Source organism: Tasmannia lanceolata, unplaced genomic scaffold (genome assembly GCF_043159265.1).
Source record: "Tasmannia lanceolata isolate RefF3 unplaced genomic scaffold, GAP_Taslan_0.1 ptg000013l, whole genome shotgun sequence".
Lineage (NCBI taxonomy): Eukaryota > Viridiplantae > Streptophyta > Magnoliopsida > Canellales > Winteraceae > Tasmannia > Tasmannia lanceolata.
Window position 1 is genome coordinate 43,402,008 of NW_027518690.1, and position 19,550 is coordinate 43,421,557.

Genomic DNA, 19,550 nt, shown 5'->3' on the forward strand with positions numbered 1-19,550 from the left:
GTTGTACTAGAGGGGTATAGCGATGCCAATTGGGTATCTGGATTTGAGACCAAATCTAGGAGTGGATATGTCTTCACTCTAGGAAGTGCAGCGGTTTCTTGGAAGTCTACCAAGCAAACTTGTATAGCCAGATCCACTATGGAGTCTGAGTTTATTGCTTTAGAGAAAGCAAGTGAGGAAGCCGAATGGCTTAGAAACCTTCTATCTGATATTCCACTTTGGAATAAACCAGTACCAGGTATTACAATCCACTGTGATTGTCAAGCTGCTATTGGAAGAGCAGGTAATAATGTATATAATGGAAAATCACGACACATTCGTCGGAGGCATAACTCCATAAGACAGTTGTTGAAGAATGGAGTGATAACCATAGATTTTGTAAGATCAATTGATAATATATCAGATTGTCTTACAAAAGGACTAAATAAAAATTTAGTCATAAGCACATCGAGGGGGATGGGGCTGAAGCCCACTGTTTAGATCACCTATAACAGGAACCCAACCTATCTGACTGGAGATCCCAAGAAGTAGGTTCAATGGGAAAAACAAGTTATTTGAGTGATCTGTTTTGCACCAAGTTGTATGTGAATTAAGTTCACTAAGCCTATCCCTATGGTGTGGGTGCAACCTGTAACGGTAAGAGGATGAGTTGTAGGACTCTTAATGTTATCTATAGCTGACTAGCTGTCATGCTGATTGTCAGTGGGGTGCGTAGTTACAGGGCACTCCTGATAGATACACCTATATGAGTGTGGAAGTGTGGCCGCTTCCTATGAGAATTGGGCTAAATTCTCTAGAGCTCTCATGAAATCAGGATATAGCACATGGCCGAAAAGTGCAACACCGTATGAACTTGCTTATGCCTTCTGTGTTGTGTGTGTGGTATGTTGTTTCAGTTTATTACTAAAAGTGCTTGGTTCAAGACGTATATTCACCAAGTACTTGATAAACTCGATATACCTGCACTAAGTAAAGGTTCAAGTCCAAAAGACACCTCTACTGATGCATAACACATCTTGCCTTGATCAAATCTATTTACATTTATGATTTATTTCTTGTAATTTTGAATTAGTGGGGGATTGTTGACTTTTTATTCAAAAGTCTTTTTGTAATTCAATCTTACAAAGGGGTGCTTTTAGTCTTTTACATTGGTTTGCTTTTTGCTTTAGGGCTTCTCACTCAAAGTTAGAGCTTCCCTCCAAAAGGACTAAAGCCATGAGAAAACTTTAGTCCTAGATGGGAAGTGTGAGAGGGTGAGAGTGGCCATATATATACTTTCACTCTCTTAGTCTTGTGAATGAGAAAGAGGTCATGAGAATCCTACGCGCACGGATCACCCACTTGGGTCCGGTGGGCTTTTGGTATTACCACACACGCGCGCCGCCCGGCCCGGCTCGGCTCGGCCGGCCGCGCGCGTGGGCCCAAAGCCTTTTTATTTTCTTTTATTTCTTTTCTTTTTCTTTAATCATTATTTAATACTTTTTACCGTTTGAGATTCCTTAAATCTTGGTTTTGTGACCGTTTGGGAAACGTCTCTCACGCACTAAAAGAGTGCGACGTTTCATCCCAACGTGTCTCTTATTTTTCTATAAAAACGGTTTTACAGAGATAGAAAGACACACAGAACGGATTCTTCTTCTGCTATCTTCTCTCTGGTTTTCCTTCTGGTTTTCCCCAACCTTTCTGATCAAGGCTTTTGGCACATATAAGCAAGTTGTTAGGCATCCGGGCTGCGTGAGTGCACACCCCTGGAGCGAGAGTTGTTGTATCCTGGAGGCATACGCCGTCACGCCCATCTGCACCGTTGATTCGTCATAGTGGGGGCGAGATTTGCCTTAAGGACAGCGAAGATTCTTCGTGCCTCAACTCGATAAGTGATCTAACGATTTGTTCTTCCTTTACAGTTTATTATTGCAGAAAATTGTTACTGTTGAAATCTGCTTTTGGAGTTACCAGATTAATTTCGTATAAGGTATTATCTCATCCTAAATTACAGATTTGCACATCAATTTTTATAACACCCCGAACCCTCTGACCCCTTTGTTTGTGATTGCAGACATCGACGGAGGATCTCTACCCACCGTATGATCACCTACCTAGATTCTGGCACCCTCAGGAGGGAGAGATCGGAGGGGAAAGAGAGAATATAGGGTTTAAGGTTTTGAGGAGGGTGGGGTGACAATGACAAAAACTGGGGTGGGGGTGGGTTGGTGGTGTTGGTTTAAAAAATAGTTCATTTTAAATGTTCTCATAAATCAAATTATTGAATAATAGTATGAACTCAATAATCTCCCTCTAAGTATTAAAAAATGGTTTTTGAGTGATAGTGGTAACAATGACTCCTTTTTAATCAATCTACGGGGACTTCAACTTTGATGTTTTAGGGGTACTTAAGGAGACTCAAGTATATACATCTCAGATTGGCAATGCAAACCACATCTTGAGATCAGATTGAGTTTTGACTTGGTTGAGTCTCTAGATCATTACTTAAATGTTTTTAAATTTATTTGCAAAATAATATTTGATCGTAATTAATTAATTAACTATTCAATAAAACTCTCACCCATTGGATTACAATTGTCGAACCATTCATTCCAAAAGCTATTTAGATTACAAAAAAGTCACCCCTTCACAAGGGAAAAGGAAACATCTTGTCTTTTTATTCTCTAATGGGGATGAAAATACATTTTCTTCACATTACTATCCTTATTTTATCTTCTGAAGTACGATTCTTCAGGAGTCAAATTCTATATTAAGCCCTCCAATGGATACCTCTTTCCCATTTCCTGCTGTTGGAGCTATAGTAACCTCTATATCTTCATCTCCATCAGCTCCAATATCATCCAAGCAATCTGTTATTCCCAGCCTAAGACTAGTCTTCATTTTCGTTACATTTCCATCTTCATCCTTCTTAGAGTGACCATGGGGAACATTCACAAAACACCCAACAAATTCACTACACTGCGGATTCCCAACATTCTCATCATCCACATTAATATAAACATCAAACTTCGCAAACAAATCCCTTCTAAATTCAATCCCATCTACAACACAAACCTCTTCCTCTCTCTCTTTCTGCCTCTTACTTCTAGACCTCTGATGCCTCTTAACCTTTGCTCTAATGATGGAGCCTAGTGTTCTTGGAACAGACCCAAACTCGTTCGCCGTTTTCGTACTGGACCCCTTCTTTGTTGGGTTAGGCCTTGCCTTGAGCCATGGAACATCAACATCTTCATAAGTGTACCTTAATTTCTTTGTATCAAGGCAATCGGCAACCTTCACTCTTACCAATTGGGCATTCTCATCGTGAAAGAGAAAGGACGCCTTTAACCAATCACGATCGGTGAAATCCTTCCGGTTCCTCCCTCCTAAGCCCTTCCATATCGTCCACATCCTATCAACATTGGCATGGTGAGCAAAGAAAATTGGGTCACGGGCTGCAGTGTAGAAAATCCCCATGTCTTCGTTGTTAGGTTGGGTCCGGTCACCTACCCATAGGTGCACTATATTGTGAGGTGAATTCTCAAATGACCCAGCCCCGGGGTCAGGACTGTCCCCAGCCCGATAGGGCGCCCCAAGAAAGAGCTTGGCGCACTTGCTCAACACAACTTGCCTATACATAATAGTGTAATTATTAGCAATAACTTGTTCTCTAGACACATTTCTGTCGACGAGATTGTAATTGAAATCGATTAATGCTGGTGGTTGGTGCTCGGCGTCACGGAATTTGTCAAAGAGCTCGGGGCGGTTAACAAACATGCTAGGTATGCTCATCCCCGGTGGTGAATCATAATTCCAAAAGGGAAGAGCAAAGGTATCATCCCCTATTAACTTTCCGAGGATCCGTTCATAGAAGTATAAGTAGCAGCGATGCCAGGGGAAAAAGAGCCACGAGCTGTGGACGTCGAGCTCGACTGGGAATCCCACCTGTGATTGGGAAATATTAAATTAACACTTATTTAGAAAATATGAAATTAACACCTATTTAGAAAAGTAGAAATCCCCAACTAGTTTGGGACAAAGGCTTAGTTGAGTTGAGTTTAGAAAAGTATGAAACATGGGCATTCGAATTTAGAAAGAAAATCCGCTGCTGAGTTTGTAAGATTTTTCTTTCTAAATTTGAATGCCCATGTAAAGGAATCAATATTCCTATTTTTCTTTCGCCTCCCATGCAATTAAGTATTGTTCATCAGGACACTGAGGGGAAGCAATATGTAAGATTGTAATGATTTTTCCCATGTATAATACTTCTGGTTGGGGGGTTCTGCCAAACCCCAACTTGCCTGTCAGAAAAAGAAAATGGAAATGATATCTGTATTCTTTTGTTTTGATAATGGCAATCACCAATTTATGTTACACTTATTTGAGTTTAAATGGTTGTAACAATAATAGGTAGTTGAGGAGATTATACTTTTAGTTTGTAGAGGTTAGAGCATTGTAATATCAATTAAATGGGTTTATATTAGATGGTAATTTTTATTGATAAGGGGCTGTTTGGATGCATGGAAGTTTTATTTTGAAACTTTTTTTCAGAGAAAATGAGTTTTCTAGTGTTTGGCTAACTTGGTAAGGTTGGTTTAGCCTTTCTCGGCAGAGCTCCTAAAAAAAAAACGAGAATGATGTTCTTCAACATCAACCCATTTGCCCTATTTCTTTAATTTCAAACTCTTGAGATGATTTTCACTGTGATTTGCTATGAATTATTGGAGGGAAGCAGAATCGCTCCATGGGCTTCTTTTCCATCCATTTCGCCTTGCCTAAATATTCAAAAATGAGAAGAGTTGAAACATACGACCTTATTTTTCATGGAATTTTTTCCGAAAATAAAAAGTCTTCCTTGTATTCTAGGAAAAGAGCAACCAAGGCATTGGAATTCTTTTTTTGCATGAAATTTTTCCATTAAAAAATGATGAAATTTTTTTTCCTACATCCAGATAACCACAATAGGATGAACTTTAAGATACAATTCTCTCCCTTTAGGGGCAAACCATCACCAACCAAGCATATTAAGGGTTTGTTGCAAGGCAAAAAATGTTTGGGGGGACACCAGGTCGGGCCGGTATGTGGCTATGCACCTTGTAGGTGGATAGAAAGCACAGTGGCCTGGCCCACATCCAATAAAGCATGTGTAGGGTGCAATTGGGGCCGATTTTTGGGAAATTTGGTTGAACTTTTACCATAAAATGGGGTTGAATCCTTTTTTTTTTTTTTTGGTGATGACATAGGGTATCCCCACCCCATTTTACGGCGGGACTAATCCCTATGGATGCGCGCAATCACCCGTAGACTACGCGCAACGGGTTTACTACAAAGTGATTCAAATATCTAACTCGACCCAACCCAAATTGGAAATGGTATAGCTCGAGGAAGATTGATTATCTAATACCAATAAGATGCATAATACCTCTAATTACCTGATCAAAAGCCCCATCACAGTAGGCGCAATGGATGTTGGATTGTGCCACGAAGCTCCTTGGGTCCGATGGATCAAGTGCCTTCATGAGGCCTATGGCCCGCGCGTACTTCTCCGTGTACTCATCACCCAGAAGATGGGCTGCACGCCTTTGACGAATTGGTAAAGATTTAGGGGGGAGTTTGAAGTTCACGATTTTGCCATTGGGAGGGCAACAGTTTGTGGGAACGACCCCGGCCGGTAAGTTCACTGGCCCACAGTCATCTAAGTTAGGTGGTACAATTGGTTTGGCATTGGCATTATTGCTAGAGGAGCTAAAGGTTGCACCATATAATCCTCCTAAGCCTAAGAGGACATCTCTCCTGTCTAGGTTAAGTAATTTTTCAGAATTGCTATTGGGTTTTCCCATGTGCTCATCTCCATTGCACATGCAAGAACAATAGTGCATGGTAGAGGGTTGAGGCCTCTTCAAAAGGAAAAGAGAGTTCTTCTTTGTAGAGAAGATAAAGGAATGTGTGCTGGTGAAGAGAAGAGGAAGAGACATGGTGGCTTTGTCTTTGTTGTTTTGAAGGTTTGTATATGCACGGGGTATGTAGTTTGTGTCCACTTAAATAGGCAACTGGGTTTAATGGGTTCCGAGCTCAATCAATGTATAATCCCATCCTCATCACCCATTAATTAATTTCTTCTTGTTTTGGTGAAACTTAATTCATCAATCCAGAATTCCATTATCGTTCTTTGATTGAGACGTACGTCCAAGACTAGTTGTCCATCCAAAGTGAGTGATAGTGAGAGAATTTTCCCGGGTCGTAGTACTAAAACCCGACCGAGTTGACTCAACTCGCAGTAAGACAAGTTGACTCTCCAACAGTTTTGGCAGATATGAAAAATTGAAAATCATGAGTTTGAATCCTACAACCTCCTATTTAGCATAAAAGTGACACAAAACACTCCCGCTTAAATCTTCTATGCATTAAAATGTAAGAAATACATCCATGAAGGGATTTGCTAGGCAATTTGGCATAAAGCCATTTCGAAGCTCACTTTTGCATGAGAGAGCACCCACCGCAAATGAATTAAATGAACAAGACAAAATTGGTTAAAAGTGAGCTTGTGTGCCCTTTCTCTCTTGAAAATGGCTCTTTGCAAAATTGGCTGGCTAATCCATATATTAATTAATAGCGAGAGATTTTATATAATGTCCATATATGCAGCGAGTTTTTTCAAAAAATGTGGTCAGGTCTACCTTGTTTGAAGATCCAAACCATTTATTTAGATCGCCCCAATGTAAATAGATTGGGTCGCTCCGAAGGATGATCCTAACCCTCCGATATGTATTCTATAATGTATCGTCTTATAGTTTGGGGGGGGCAAATCCCAAAAGAATGGCTTGGATCTTCGAACAAGGTGATCCCCATCATACTTGTTGTAAAATATGTGTAAATAAGCATAGTCGTAATCTAAAAACTATTAATAGGACAATCTGGTTGAGTTTTTATCAATTAGTCAATTACTCATTCAAGTTGACTCAACTCTATCAACTTCCCAGTGGAGTTAACCGGATTTTAGTTCAGATTGGGGAAGGTTAGATCAACCTTGCATTGATTAGCCTTGCGATTTCTTAACTCTATAAAAAATAATAAGTTTGGTGCCGGGTTCAGCGACATCTACCACATGCACGTGTGCCTTGGAGCACCCTAACACATCTAAGGAAGATCGAATTATAATTTATGAGATCTCGGAAAAAGCATATGATGACAAGTGAAACTTAAATATAAAGCAAGGAGGGTCATACTAAAAGGGCAAGCTATTAAGAGAGAGCTAGAGATATTGGTTTCTATTTCAGGTACAGTCCACCAACCCTTTGAATAAGGTAACTTGACCTTTAAACTAGAGCAAGACCATTAAAGAAAGTTTTCTCACTAGATGAGCTCCATTCTGAAAAAGGGATTGAACGTTAGAATGCAACCGGTCATTGATGTGAATATTTTCTAAAGTGGGTTTTGTTTTGTTGGGAGGTCATTTTCCTGTTAAATGGGGTTTAGGATTATGCATAGCACCATGAAATGTGCCTCAATCCTTTTTTGCTTGAATGAAATTCAAGAAAGGGAAGTGATATATTCGCCCCCTTTTCTTCCTCGGGCCAGCCACCTTCTAGTCCATTTATGATTACTGCTTTACGTTACAAGGTGGCGGCCCCGGGAAGAAAAAAGGGGCAAATATATATCATTTGCCTTCAAGAAATGTTGTTGGGTGTTGTTGTTAAGCACGTGTTCGGCAAGGCTTCTCATCCTGGCACGATTGAAACTTTGAGTCGCTCCGAAGAATCTCATTTTTTAGTTGAAAGCTGACAATAAGAAAATGGGCTTAGTGGGGGTCAGGTATCCAAATGGGATTTTTTTGGGTCCTTTTGCTTTCCCATCTTCCACACCTACAAAAGTGGAAGAATCCTGTTAAATAATGGTTGCCAAGCATGCCCAATTTTTCTTCATGGTAAAAATGCCTTCACCGGAGGAAGAGAGTGTAAAGCGCGCATGGATTTGACGTGGATCAAACTTAGAGTGTAGTGACCCTTAGTATAATATGATTAATTGTGAGTCCAGATTTCATTACTGGACTTAAAACTATGTCTATTATTTAGGGGCTGGAGTTGGATGAGAGTACTGGTGTCACCATCAGATCTCTCACCCCTAAGACAAAAGGTGCTGAAGATATCAGATTATAGACCTATTAGCCTGGTAGGGTGTCTGAATAAATTGTTGGCAAAAGTTTTGGCCACTAAACGGATAAAAAAAAAGTGCTTACTAAGATGATCTCCATTAACCAATCAGCATTTGTTCTCGATCGGCAAATTCTTGATAGTTTCCTCTTTGCAAACGAGATGGTTGACCTCTATGAGAAGTCTAGAAGAAAAGGGGCGGTGTGCAAGCTAGATATGGAAAAGGCTCATGACCGAGCGGAATGGGACTGTTTGGATTATTTGCTTGACAGAATTGGGTTTGGAGAGAGATAGAGGTCCTGGATAATGTGATGTATTTCTTTTGCTTCATTCTCCATTTTGATTAATTAATAGGTCTTTGAGAGGTTTCTTTAAGTCCTCCGAGGATTCGAGGCAAGGTGATCCCCTTTCTCCCTTTTTGTTTGTGGTTGTGGCGGAATCTTTAAGCATAATGTTCGGGAAGAGAAGAAGTACCGGGTTGATTGAAAGCTTCAAGGTAGGGAGTAAGGCCTTTGAAGTATCCCATGTGAAATTTGCTGATGTCACTCAATTTTTAGCAAGGCGGAGGAGGATTACATTATTAAGCTCAAGTACATTCTACACCACTATGAAGTGGTGACCGGTCAAAGATCTAATTCAATGAATCCAAGATGTTTGGTATTCACTTGGCAGAAGAAGAGAAAAGAAAAATGGCGGGCCTTTTGGGATGTTAAAGGAGAAAGGGGCTCCCAGGCCGGGGCGTCCGGCAGAATGCTTGGCCTCCTGCGCTGGAAGCGACACCCGAAGGGTGGCTCATCTCATGGAGGGAAAAGCCAAAATGTAGTTGTGTTGTTGTTGTTCGCCGCCTCGACGCATTCCCTTATGTCCCCGGCATCGTCCCACACAGAAAGAAAGAGCGCGGAGCCCCAGCCTGACCTGTAGGTCCGCTAACGTAAAGCGAGGAGTTCTGGTTGAAGAAGCACTACCCGAGTTTTTGCCCCAGCCGTTGCAAAGTCCGTTTGAGAGCCAATAGTTTCCTTTCCAGTTTCATATCGAAAAAATAGATACCCAAGCGAATAGTGGAGTCCCTCACTTCTGCCCTATTACGTAAGGGCCTATGAATACTCAAATTCGATCTTGCCTCCAGCTCCAAAGATGAGCCTAAAAACATTATTTATTTAATGGAAATGTTAGGCCGCTTCGCTTTTATTGCTTGAGAACGGTTCAAAGTGACCAGGGAAAGTTGCTTCCTGAGGGCTGTTTTCTCTTCTTTCTTTGCCCGAAGGGCAGCGGCAGCAGTGTGGTTCCAGGTTGCTGCCGCCTCGCCTCCCTTGGTTTTGTTTGGGAAGGATCCCCATTTTTTACGGGCCCGCCGAATCATGAAAAATGGTTTTAAAAATCGAAGAGTTTCCAGCTACATACCTAGGGCGCCCTCTTGGTATAGTTCATCCCAAGAAGAGGGTGTGGGACCTCGATAGTGGAGCATGTTAACACAAGACACTCCACTTGGAAGCGGAATCTAGTATCTCTAAAAGGAGTCATTGCCAACATCCCAATCTATTATTTATTCCTTCTAAGATGCTTGAGAAGTGTGATTGAAAGGGTTGAGGAGATCCAAAGAAACTTCTTATGGGGAGAGGCAAATGGCAAGAATAAGATGCATTTGGTCAGTTGGAAGGAGGTATGCAAACCAATTAAAAAAGGCTTGCATGGGATCTTATTTTTGAAGTGCATATATTAGATAAATTATCCTGTATAAAAAAAAGAAGCTCAAAACAAAATAAAAGGAGAGAGGGGCATTGTCTACACAAAAAACCCCAATTCGTTTCAGTAATTTAAAGCCCATTTGATTCTTTCAATCATCCAAACTATAAGGATTTGGAAAAAGAGGGGTAGATATTACTAACATTTGAAAAACTGTCTTAGAGTACTGTGAATATAAGAGAAAACTTCTGCATGTCTAAACCTTTAATGACAATAATTTTTTTTTTCCATTGGCATTGGGTGTTTTTCTTGTAGTGCATGACCATCAATTGCGTAGATTTGTCGACTTCATTGGGTTTGGTCTTTTTCTAACAAAGATTAATTTCTATTTTTTATGAATCTTTCTTTCATTTCTTTTAAAGGCTTGTGAATATCTGATTATGAGTTTATTTTAAGTATTCTTATAAATCAATTTATTGAATTATAGTATGAACTCAATAATCTCTTTCTATTAATTATAACAATTTGATCTTTGAGTGATAGTGTTAACTCAATGACTCCTTTTTAAACAATCCGTGGGGACTTCAACTTTTATATTTTAGGTGTTCTTAAGGAGACTCAAGTATATCCATCTCAGATTGCCAATGCAAACCACGTCTGGAGATCAGATTGAGTTAACTTGGTTGAATCTCTCGACTTTTCAGATCTGTTTTAGGCGTTCATGAAGAAAGATGCTGAGTAGGTTTGGAGTATCACAGGATTCACGGGTGTTCCCTTCCAAGCTGTCAGAGCTTTTGTATAGTTGGTCGTTTAATCATTGGCGAAAGCGAGGTAAAATATTATGGGAAGTGACTTTTTCTACCATTCTTGGTGCTATGGAAGGAGACAAATGCTAGGGTATTTAATGGTAGTAAAGACACCCCATTACCTCTTCATTAAGGTGATCGCCTTGACCATCTGTTGAGTTTGGGCCAGTGTTTAAAAACGCGGATGTGACGCGGAATGCAGCCAAGAAAAATCCTTGTTGACTAGGCATGGATGCGGCCAAGAACGCGGTTGACGTGGTCATAACTCGGAAGAAGATCGAGTCAAAGGAGTTTATTGACTTTGTAGGGCAAAACACGGAATGCGGATGTGGTGCAACGCGGAACGCGATCAAGGAGTTTTTAAACACTGGTTCGGGCCAACCCAGTTTCTGTTTTGTCTCAGCATGTGATCTATGGCGATGATGATATGAGATATGCATAAGTAGTGAGCAGTGGCCGGTATCTACACAGCCAAGGGAGCATTGCTAGTTAGGGCCATTTTAAGTTAAACTTCGACGGGTCAAGTGTCAAGAACCCCAGAATCGCTGGGGTAGGTGGACTTTTGAAGGTCACGATGGAACGATATGGACGTTTTCCGGCCCCATTGGGATTGTAGATTCCAATGAGGCAGAGATTAGAGTTGTTCATCAAGGGATTAGGATGATTGATCCTAGCATGATGGAACGAATTGCAGAAGAGGGAGACACTCTGAACGTGATAAAATCGGTTAAGGGTGGTCTTTGCTATCCTTAGAGGTTTGCATAGTCGATTGATGAGATCTAAGATCAAGTGGTTGGATCTCTATCTCTTTCAGCTAATAGTGAGGCAGATAGACTAGCCAAGTAGGGAGTATAAGGGTGGTTTTGGAAACTTTTGATTCCCTTCCCGACCCCTTGATGGTTATTGGTCTTGTATTCTTTGTATTTATTCTTTCTTGGTTGGTTGTTGTGTACTTGATCATCTTGATCTCCGGGGTGCTCCCCAGGTTTTCATTTGCTCTTTGAATATAATTCTTTGCCATTCAAAAGAAAAAATTATTTGCTAAATAATATTATTTATTATATCAAAATCAATTAATTACTTATTCAATAGAACTATCACCCATTGGTTTACAATTTTTGAACCATTGATTCCAAAAGCTATTTAGATGAGAAAAAAAGAACCCCTTCACAAGGGAAGAGGAAACATCTTGTCTTTTTATTCTCTAATAGGGATGGAAATACATTTTCTTCACAAAAGTAGCCTTATCGTATCTTCTTAATTAGTATGATTTTTCAGGGGTCAAATTCAATCCTAAGCGCTCCAACGGCTATGTCTGCTCCATTTCCTGCTACTGAAGTCATAGTAACCACTATTTCTCCATCTCCATCTGCTCCAATATTGTCCAAGCAGTCTGTTATTCCAAGCCTAAGACGAGTCGTCATTTTCACTGCATTTCCATTTGCATCCTTCCTAGAGTGACCATGGGGAACATTCACAAAGCTCCCAACAAACTCACTACGCCCTGGATTCCCAACATACTCATCATCGACATTGATATAAACATCAAACTTCCCCAGCACATCCGTCCTACATTCAATCCCATCTACAACAATAACCTCTTCTTGTCTCTCCTTCTCCATCTTACTTCTATTCCTCCTAGGTCTCTTAACTTTAGCTCTAATGGTGGAGCTTAGTGTTCGCGAAACAGTCCCAAACTCGTCCGCCGTTCTCTTACTCGACCCTTTCTCGGTTGGTTTAGGCTTAGCATTGAGCCATGGCAAAGCAACATCTTCATAAGTGTACCTTAATTTCCTTATATCTAGGCAATCAGAAATCTTCACTCTCACCAATTGGGCATTCTCATCGTAAAAGAGAAAGCCCGCGTTTAACCAATCGCGATCTGTGTAATCCCTACGGTTCTTCCCTCCTAAGCCTCTCCATATATACCAAATTCGATCAACATTTGCATGGTGAGCAAAGAAAATTGGGTCACGAGCCGCGGAGTAGAAGATCCCCATATCTTGAAGATTAGGTTGAGCCCGGTCCCCAACCCATAAGTGTACTATATTGTGAGGTACAAGTTCAAATGACCCAGCCCCAGGGTCCGGAGCTTCGCCGGCCCGATAGGGTGCACCAAGAAAGAGCCGGGGGGTTCTACTCAACACAACTTGCCTATACATGATAGTGAGATTATTCTTGATTCGTTGTTCTCTAGTCTCATTTGTGTCGACTAGATTGTAATTGAAGTCTACTAATGCTGGTGGTTGGTGGGCCGGGTCACGGAGACTGTCAAAGAGTGCGGGGCGGTCCACATACATTCTAGGTATGCTCATTCCTGCGGGTGTGTCATAATTCCAAAAGGGAAGAGCAAAGGTTTCATCCCCTATTAATTTTCCAAGTATCCGTTCATAGAAGTATAAGTAAAATCGATGCCAGGGGAAAAAGAGCCATGAGTTGTGAACGTCAAGCACCTGTGATTGGAAAACATGAAATTAGTTAGCACTTATTTAGAAGGGTTTTGCTAATGAGTACCCTAACTCATTAAGGTGCATTGAGAAAGGAACTTTCTAATAATTTTTCACATCGTTTGAGAATTTTACAAATGTTTTTGAGTCATTTTATCAAGACATGTGTAACATTCCTTTCTCGATGCACCTTAGGGCACTTGTTAGCAAAACCCTAGTTAGAAAAGGAAATGATATCAGCACAACCAAATGGTGCCGGACTGTGAAGTCCAGTGTGCGCGGTACAATAAAAGTACCACCCTTGATTTTTTTTATCCAACAACCCTCTTTAAAAAATGGTCTGCTGTTGGATTAAATATCAAGGGGCCCGTCCACATTGAAGGGGCCTGCCCACACTGGACTTCACGGCTGGGCACCCAATAAAATTTTACACAAACCTAACTATGTTTTCTTCTTTAATCGGCTCGTGAGAGTTTTTTGGGGAATTTGGTTGAGCTATTACCATAAATTCGGGTCGGGTTTGAGTTGGTTCCAATTCATTTTTTAGCAAAAGCTGTAGTGTACATATTACACACCATAATTATTATTTGGGATGGGAGGAATGATAAATTGAAGGATGCCTTGCAAAAGACCACCTACAATGGTGCTCCTGTTGATTCATCACAATAAAGTGCATTTCTTGTTCTTTTAATTTTATATTTGTCTACCATTTTCATATTTTTTTTGTGCCCTTATAAATGAACTTTGTTGAGATGACACCCTTAGTTTATCATTCCTAGGGGTGCAACTCGGGTCAGGTTCAACCTTAAAATATTCAAGTCGGGTCGGGTCGGGTCGAGTTGAGTTGAGTTCGGGTTGAGTTTTCCCAACCTAGGTTGAAATCGTGTCGGTTCATGTTGAGGTTTGGGCAACCCGATTTGAGTGAAATCTGACATTTTTTATCAATTTTTTTTGTAAGCTTAAAAACTTGGGTTTTGACGGGTTGAACTTGGATCGGAGTAGGGTTCGGGTTAGAAAAATGGGTTCCTCGGGTCGGGTCGGGTTTGTCTCAACCCGACCCAGGCAAACCCGACCCAACTCGACACGAGTTGCACTCTTATCATTCCTCTTGGAATGGTATTGCTAATAGATTTTAGAGGGGTTCTAGATGCAAAAAAGGGATGAAAGGGCACCCCCATTGGTTGTAAATCACCAAAGTGCATTTCCAACCAATGGGAGCACCCTTTCAACCCATTTTTGCAGGGGCACCCTTCATTTTAGAACTCCTCTAGATTTTTATTGTACATAGAAAAATAGCAAATAGTTAATACACCAAAACTGTGCCTTATTCTTCGTGAAACAACCAATTACTCCAAAAGCTTAAGCCGTTTGATCGTTGTGGTGTTATTTAATCATTTATACTTCACCATGTGACCCTCTTCTTTTGGGGTTGATAGCACACTTCTTAATATCAAGGAGTTGTCGGGTTTTGAATCCAGAACCTACTGTGAGGAAATAGGTCAAATACCATGTGAAACAACCAATTACTTCAAAAGCTTAAGCTATTAGAGTTGGTATTAGTTAATCAGTTATACTTCAAGATTCTCAAATGGTAGCTTAATTATATCCTAAGATGCATAAGATCTCTAATTACCTGAACATAAGCGCCATCGCAGTAGGCGCAATGGACGTTGGCTTGTTGCATGAAGTTCCTTGGGTCCGATGGATCGAGTTGCTTCATGAGGGCCGTGGCCCTTGCGTACTTCTCCATATACTCATCACCCACAAGATGGGCTGGGCGCCTTTGACGAAGTGGTGAAGATTTAGGTGGGAACTTGAAGTCCACGATTTTGCTATTGGGAGGGCAACAATCGGACTGACCGATGACATTGGCCGGCAAGTTGGCGGGCCCACAGTCGCCTATGTTAGGTGGTTGAATTGGTTTGGCATTTGCAATATTGCTAGAGTGAAAGCTCAAGGTTGAGCCATATAATCCTCCTAATCCTAGAAGAACATCTCTCCTGTCTAGGTTAAGGGGTTTTTCCATGTGCCCATCTCCATTGCAACTGATAGAATAATAATGGTTGGTAGAGGGTTGAGGCCTCTTCAAAAGATAAAGAGGGTTTTTCTTTGTAGAGAAGGTAGAGGGAGGGGTGGACGTGATGAGAAGAGGAAGAGACATAGTGGGTTTGTCTTTGTTGTTTTGAAAGGTTTGTAGATGCATGAGGTTTGTAGTTTGTGTCTACTTAAATAGGCAACTGAGTTTAATGGGTTCCTAGTTCACTCAGTATAATCCCATCCACGTCACCCATTAATTTCCTCTAGTTTTGGTGAAACGTAATATTTAAATCAAGAAATCCATTATCCTTATTTAACTTAGACGTCTAAGACTAGTTTATGTAAAAAGGGAACTTAAATCTAAAGGAAGGTCATACTGAAAGTGCAGAGAGAGAGAGAGAGAGACTGGTTTCTAATTCAGGTACAGTTCACCACCTTTGAATAACGTGACATGACCTTTAAAGTAGAGCTAGACCGTTAAGGTAAGTTTTCTCACTAGACACAGTTTGAGCTCCATTCTGAAAAAGAGATTGATGTGAGAATTTTCTAAAGTGGGTTTTGTTTTGTTGAGAGGTCATTTTCCTGTTAATGGGTTAGAGTTATGGGCAGCATGAAATGCACCATCATCCTTTTTGCTTGGATAAAATTCAAGAAAGGGATGTGATATATTTGCTCCCTTTTCTTCCTAGGGCCAGTCTTCTCTAGTTAATTTATGATTGCTCTTTTATGGTACAAGGAGGTGGCCCAGGGAAGAAAAGGGGGTGAATTTATCATTTCCCTTCAAGAAATGTTGTTGGGTTGTGGAGATGTTAAATGGGTAGAAACGGATTAATGAGAATCTTCGTAAGAGACTACGCGTCGTTAGGAAGAATGTTAATTTTTATTCAAAATAGAAGCTGAAAATCAGGTGACGTGCTTTCCGATTTTTCTTCTTATGGTAAAAATGCATTCGGTTGGAGTAAGAGAGGATAAATCACGCATGAATTTAAAGTGGATCAAATTTTGAGAATAGTGATGCTGAGTGTAATATAATTGTGAGTCCATATGAGTAGTGGACTTTGGAATTAAGACTACGCTTAATTTTGAGTCCAATAATGAGTTTTTGACTTGCAATCGGTTCTCAAAATCCAAAACAAACTGGGCCTTAAGCCTTCGATTTGGATTTTGAGAATTGATTTGGCTCTAAAACTGATTATTAGACTCAAAATTAAGTGAAATTTTGAATCAAATAATCAGTTTTGGACTCAAAACCAAATCTCAAAATCCAAAACGAACAGGTCCTTATTGATATTATATGGCACCCCTTGTAGCCCATGTTATAATCTTAGGGGGCTATAGAATTTGAGATACAAATATAATAATTGGAAATGAGAAACAAATAGAGAAATTTTGAAAAATAATTATAATCAAGAGCACAAGATTTATGTGGTTTGTTTAGATGGAGAACCTAGGGCTGATCTTAGTCATGTCTACTAGGCACAAACTAGCCCGAGTTTTCAACAAACCTTGAAACTATGTCTAACCATAAATCAAATTGATCCAAACATGCAGCAACACAAAGGTTTAAGAGCAAAAAAAAAAAAAAAATCCAAAAAATTCAATTTTTTTGAAAGAGTCGTCACTTAGGTTTTAATGCGGAAATCACAACCTGCAGGGGCACGTCAGGGTTTCCTTGGGTCATATGAATTTTTTTTTTCTTGAACTTACATTTTTTGATATAACTAGAAATTATATCTATTATAATATAGCAGGGGGTTTCACTGTTCACGCCCACGCGGACAGCTCCCCCATCCTGCTAATATCCTAGGTGGCATCCTCTTTTGACAGAAAAATAATAATTAAAAGTCAGATTGCTATTATCGGAAACCTCATAAAATTCGGATTCTGAGATATCATTTCCCTTTTTTACTCATATACGTGAGTGTATGTGAAATCAAGAGGATATATTTTTAGCAGATTTTCCAAAATTTTAGGCGGTGGAGAGAGCATATTCTTAGAGAATTAAAATCAAATTGCTATTATCGGAATTTTTCCTACAAACCTCCTAAAAATCTGTAGTTTATCAAATTGCTATTATCGGATTGTTTCTTAAAAATCTGCCCTTTCTAACTATTAATTGGAGTGTTATTAATTTGGCCGTTATCACATCGCAATACCTCTCTATTTTAAGCTTATCTTTTTTGTTAAGTTTATTTTTATACCTTCGCGATTAGATTAGTGAGTTCCAATCTGTTTACATGAAAACTTTCACGTTTCTTGCCTTGTATTTCGTTATAGTAATAAATAGGAGGAAAATCAAAGTTACCACACGCTATAGGATAACTTAAAAGAACTAGTAGCATTCACATTCAAATAGAGTTGCTTGCCCTAGAATAGTATGATTAGATGGTCGAATTCACTTTCCTAGGTGTGTGGTTCATTTGATAAAAAGTATAGCACTCTATGTATATCACACCTTGTATGATATTAGCTGTATGATAAAAATGTTAAACCTTAAAATTAGAAGCTTGTTGAAATGAAAATTAAGGGCCGAGAAGAAAGAAATGAACTTAATTTTTTACCATAAAAAACTAAAAGGTTACAACAAAGTAAATACAAATTTATCTTCTACCTAGCTACCATTTTTTTGCTTCAAGTTTGATGGTGGTCCTTTTGTTATGCTTAATCCCAATCTTCCTTTGGACAACTTCATCTTTACTTGAAGTCATTTTAGGCTCCATTTGGTTGCACAAAAGCCTGGCTTTTTTAGGGATTTTATTTTGGCTTTGGGTTTCACATAATAAAAAACCTCTGTTTGGTTTCCATTAGACGAATTGAATCCCTAGAGACTAGCAGGGATATCTCCTGGTTGTTTCCTCCTTGTCTGATTACATGTCATGCCAGGAATCTCCCAACAAAATCCAAAAAAGGTGATTTTTTTGCTTGGATTTCTTGGGAATGCTCTCTCTCTCTCTCTCTCTCTCTCTCTCTCTCTCTCTCTCTAGTACACTCTTTTTATATTGATAATGACACCCCTCACCACTACTCTTTGAGGTATACAACCAAACACTACTACACTATTCTATAAAGGTAACTACAAGGCTTATCTCCTTGTTGACTACTTACACCATTGCTCTACGTACGAGGTGACTACCTGCAACCAAACATAGGTGCAAGGCTCTCTAGAAGGGTAGATTTTGGGCTGGGAGGCTAGGAGAAGAACGTAGAGAAGGGACGTCCTTATAGCCTAGGGAGAGGTTCTAAGTAAGACTTCTCATAACGGGTGTAAATAGGAGTTTGAAGGTCTTGGAGAGGAAGTTTACACGAAATTTTTAGTTGAAAAGAAACTTGAGAAAAGACCCCTATTTAGAGGTGAAAATGAGAATTCTAGGTCGAATTATTTAGTCTAACATGAGGTGACAAGAACTTCACTAAATATTTAATGATATTCTTTTGGCTCGGATCTTTCATAACCATTAGATAAAGAGATGTGTGGATGAGACAATTAAGCTTACCTCTCATCGTTTCATAGGTATTTCCAAAGGCAATGATGCTTCAAAGTTCATATGAATGCCACCTCATCATGGCATGCTTAGGAGCAACAACTTCGAAGGTTAAGACTAATACAAACTTGAACTAGGGGCATGAATTTTAGGAGAAGATGTCTCACTTATGCATGGCTGTCTTAACGATAGCCTAGACCAATAGTGTGGAGGCATGTGAGATTGATCACAGTGATATTTTATGACACGATGCACCTAAGGGATGGATTAGGAGTATTTTTGAAGAATAAGTGGCACTTTTGAAAATTAGAGCATATTTTGGATGCTATTAGAGTCGTCGATCACATTATATATCTTGTCGATCAGAGCGTCGATGGGGCCCATCTTGTAACATGACATTCCTTTTCATGATCTAGACTGAGGATACATCTCTATGGTTGGATTGCCCATGGGCCCTCCGGCCATTGATCATAATTTTTCTGATAAAAAGAGTGTGTGCACCATCTCTATGGGTTGAATACAGTTCATTTATCCCCTCAAAGCAAAATATTGACCAGGGAGGGAGAAAGTGGGTTCCTTCACACTAATCTTTTCATCTTCGGCAGACCTATTCTCAAGCTTACTATTCAATTCAATTTGGGTTTGGACTGTGTGACCTGAAACTCTTAACATGGGTTGGCCTAGTAAAAGTATTTCAATATAGAAATTTATTCCATCTTAAATCATTCCCCTATTGAGGAAGTCTCCTAATGGATGAAGAGTCATGTGGCTACAATAGTCCATGGCTACATAACTCTCCTTTGATATATATATATATATATATATATATATATATATATATATATATATATATATATATAGAGGAAAGTGAAGCTACACCACCGGTGTAGCTAACTTAGCTACACCGCCGGCTTAAAATACAATGGGCCCACATTGTTTTGGTGATCCAAAGAATTCATTTGA

General features: G+C 39.8%; 2 protein-coding genes across 2 annotated transcripts; both read right to left on the minus strand.

Moving 5' to 3' along the window:
* Positions 1-2,566: 2,566 nt before the first annotated feature.
* Positions 2,567-6,017, minus strand: LOC143890178 (polyphenol oxidase, chloroplastic-like). Its single transcript, XM_077394752.1, has 2 exons — positions 5,415-6,017; positions 2,567-3,927 (listed from the first exon to the last, which is right to left on the minus strand). The coding sequence occupies exons 1-2, from the start codon at positions 5,955-5,957 to the stop codon at positions 2,734-2,736; spliced, it is 1,737 nt and encodes a 578-aa protein (XP_077250867.1). The 5' UTR covers positions 5,958-6,017; the 3' UTR covers positions 2,567-2,733.
* A 5,655-nt stretch (positions 6,018-11,672) lies between these two features.
* On the minus strand, positions 11,673-15,276 carry LOC143890179 (polyphenol oxidase, chloroplastic-like). Its single transcript, XM_077394753.1, has 2 exons — positions 14,702-15,276; positions 11,673-13,074 (listed from the first exon to the last, which is right to left on the minus strand). The coding sequence occupies exons 1-2, from the start codon at positions 15,269-15,271 to the stop codon at positions 11,896-11,898; spliced, it is 1,749 nt and encodes a 582-aa protein (XP_077250868.1). The 5' UTR covers positions 15,272-15,276; the 3' UTR covers positions 11,673-11,895.
* Between the last annotated feature and the right edge of the window lie 4,274 nt (positions 15,277-19,550).

Coding starts and splice junctions, on each gene's coding strand:
- LOC143890178 (XM_077394752.1), bottom strand. CDS start 5,957: ATGTCTCTTCCTCTTCTCTTCACCAGCACACATTCCTTTATCTTCTCT. Junction 3,928..5,414: donor GTGATGGGGCTTTTGATCAG/GTAATTAGAGGT, acceptor TCCCAATCACAG/GTGGGATTCCCAGTCGAGCT.
- LOC143890179 (XM_077394753.1), bottom strand. CDS start 15,271: ATGCATCTACAAACCTTTCAAAACAACAAAGACAAACCCACTATGTCT. Junction 13,075..14,701: donor GCGATGGCGCTTATGTTCAG/GTAATTAGAGAT, acceptor TTCCAATCACAG/GTGCTTGACGTTCACAACTC.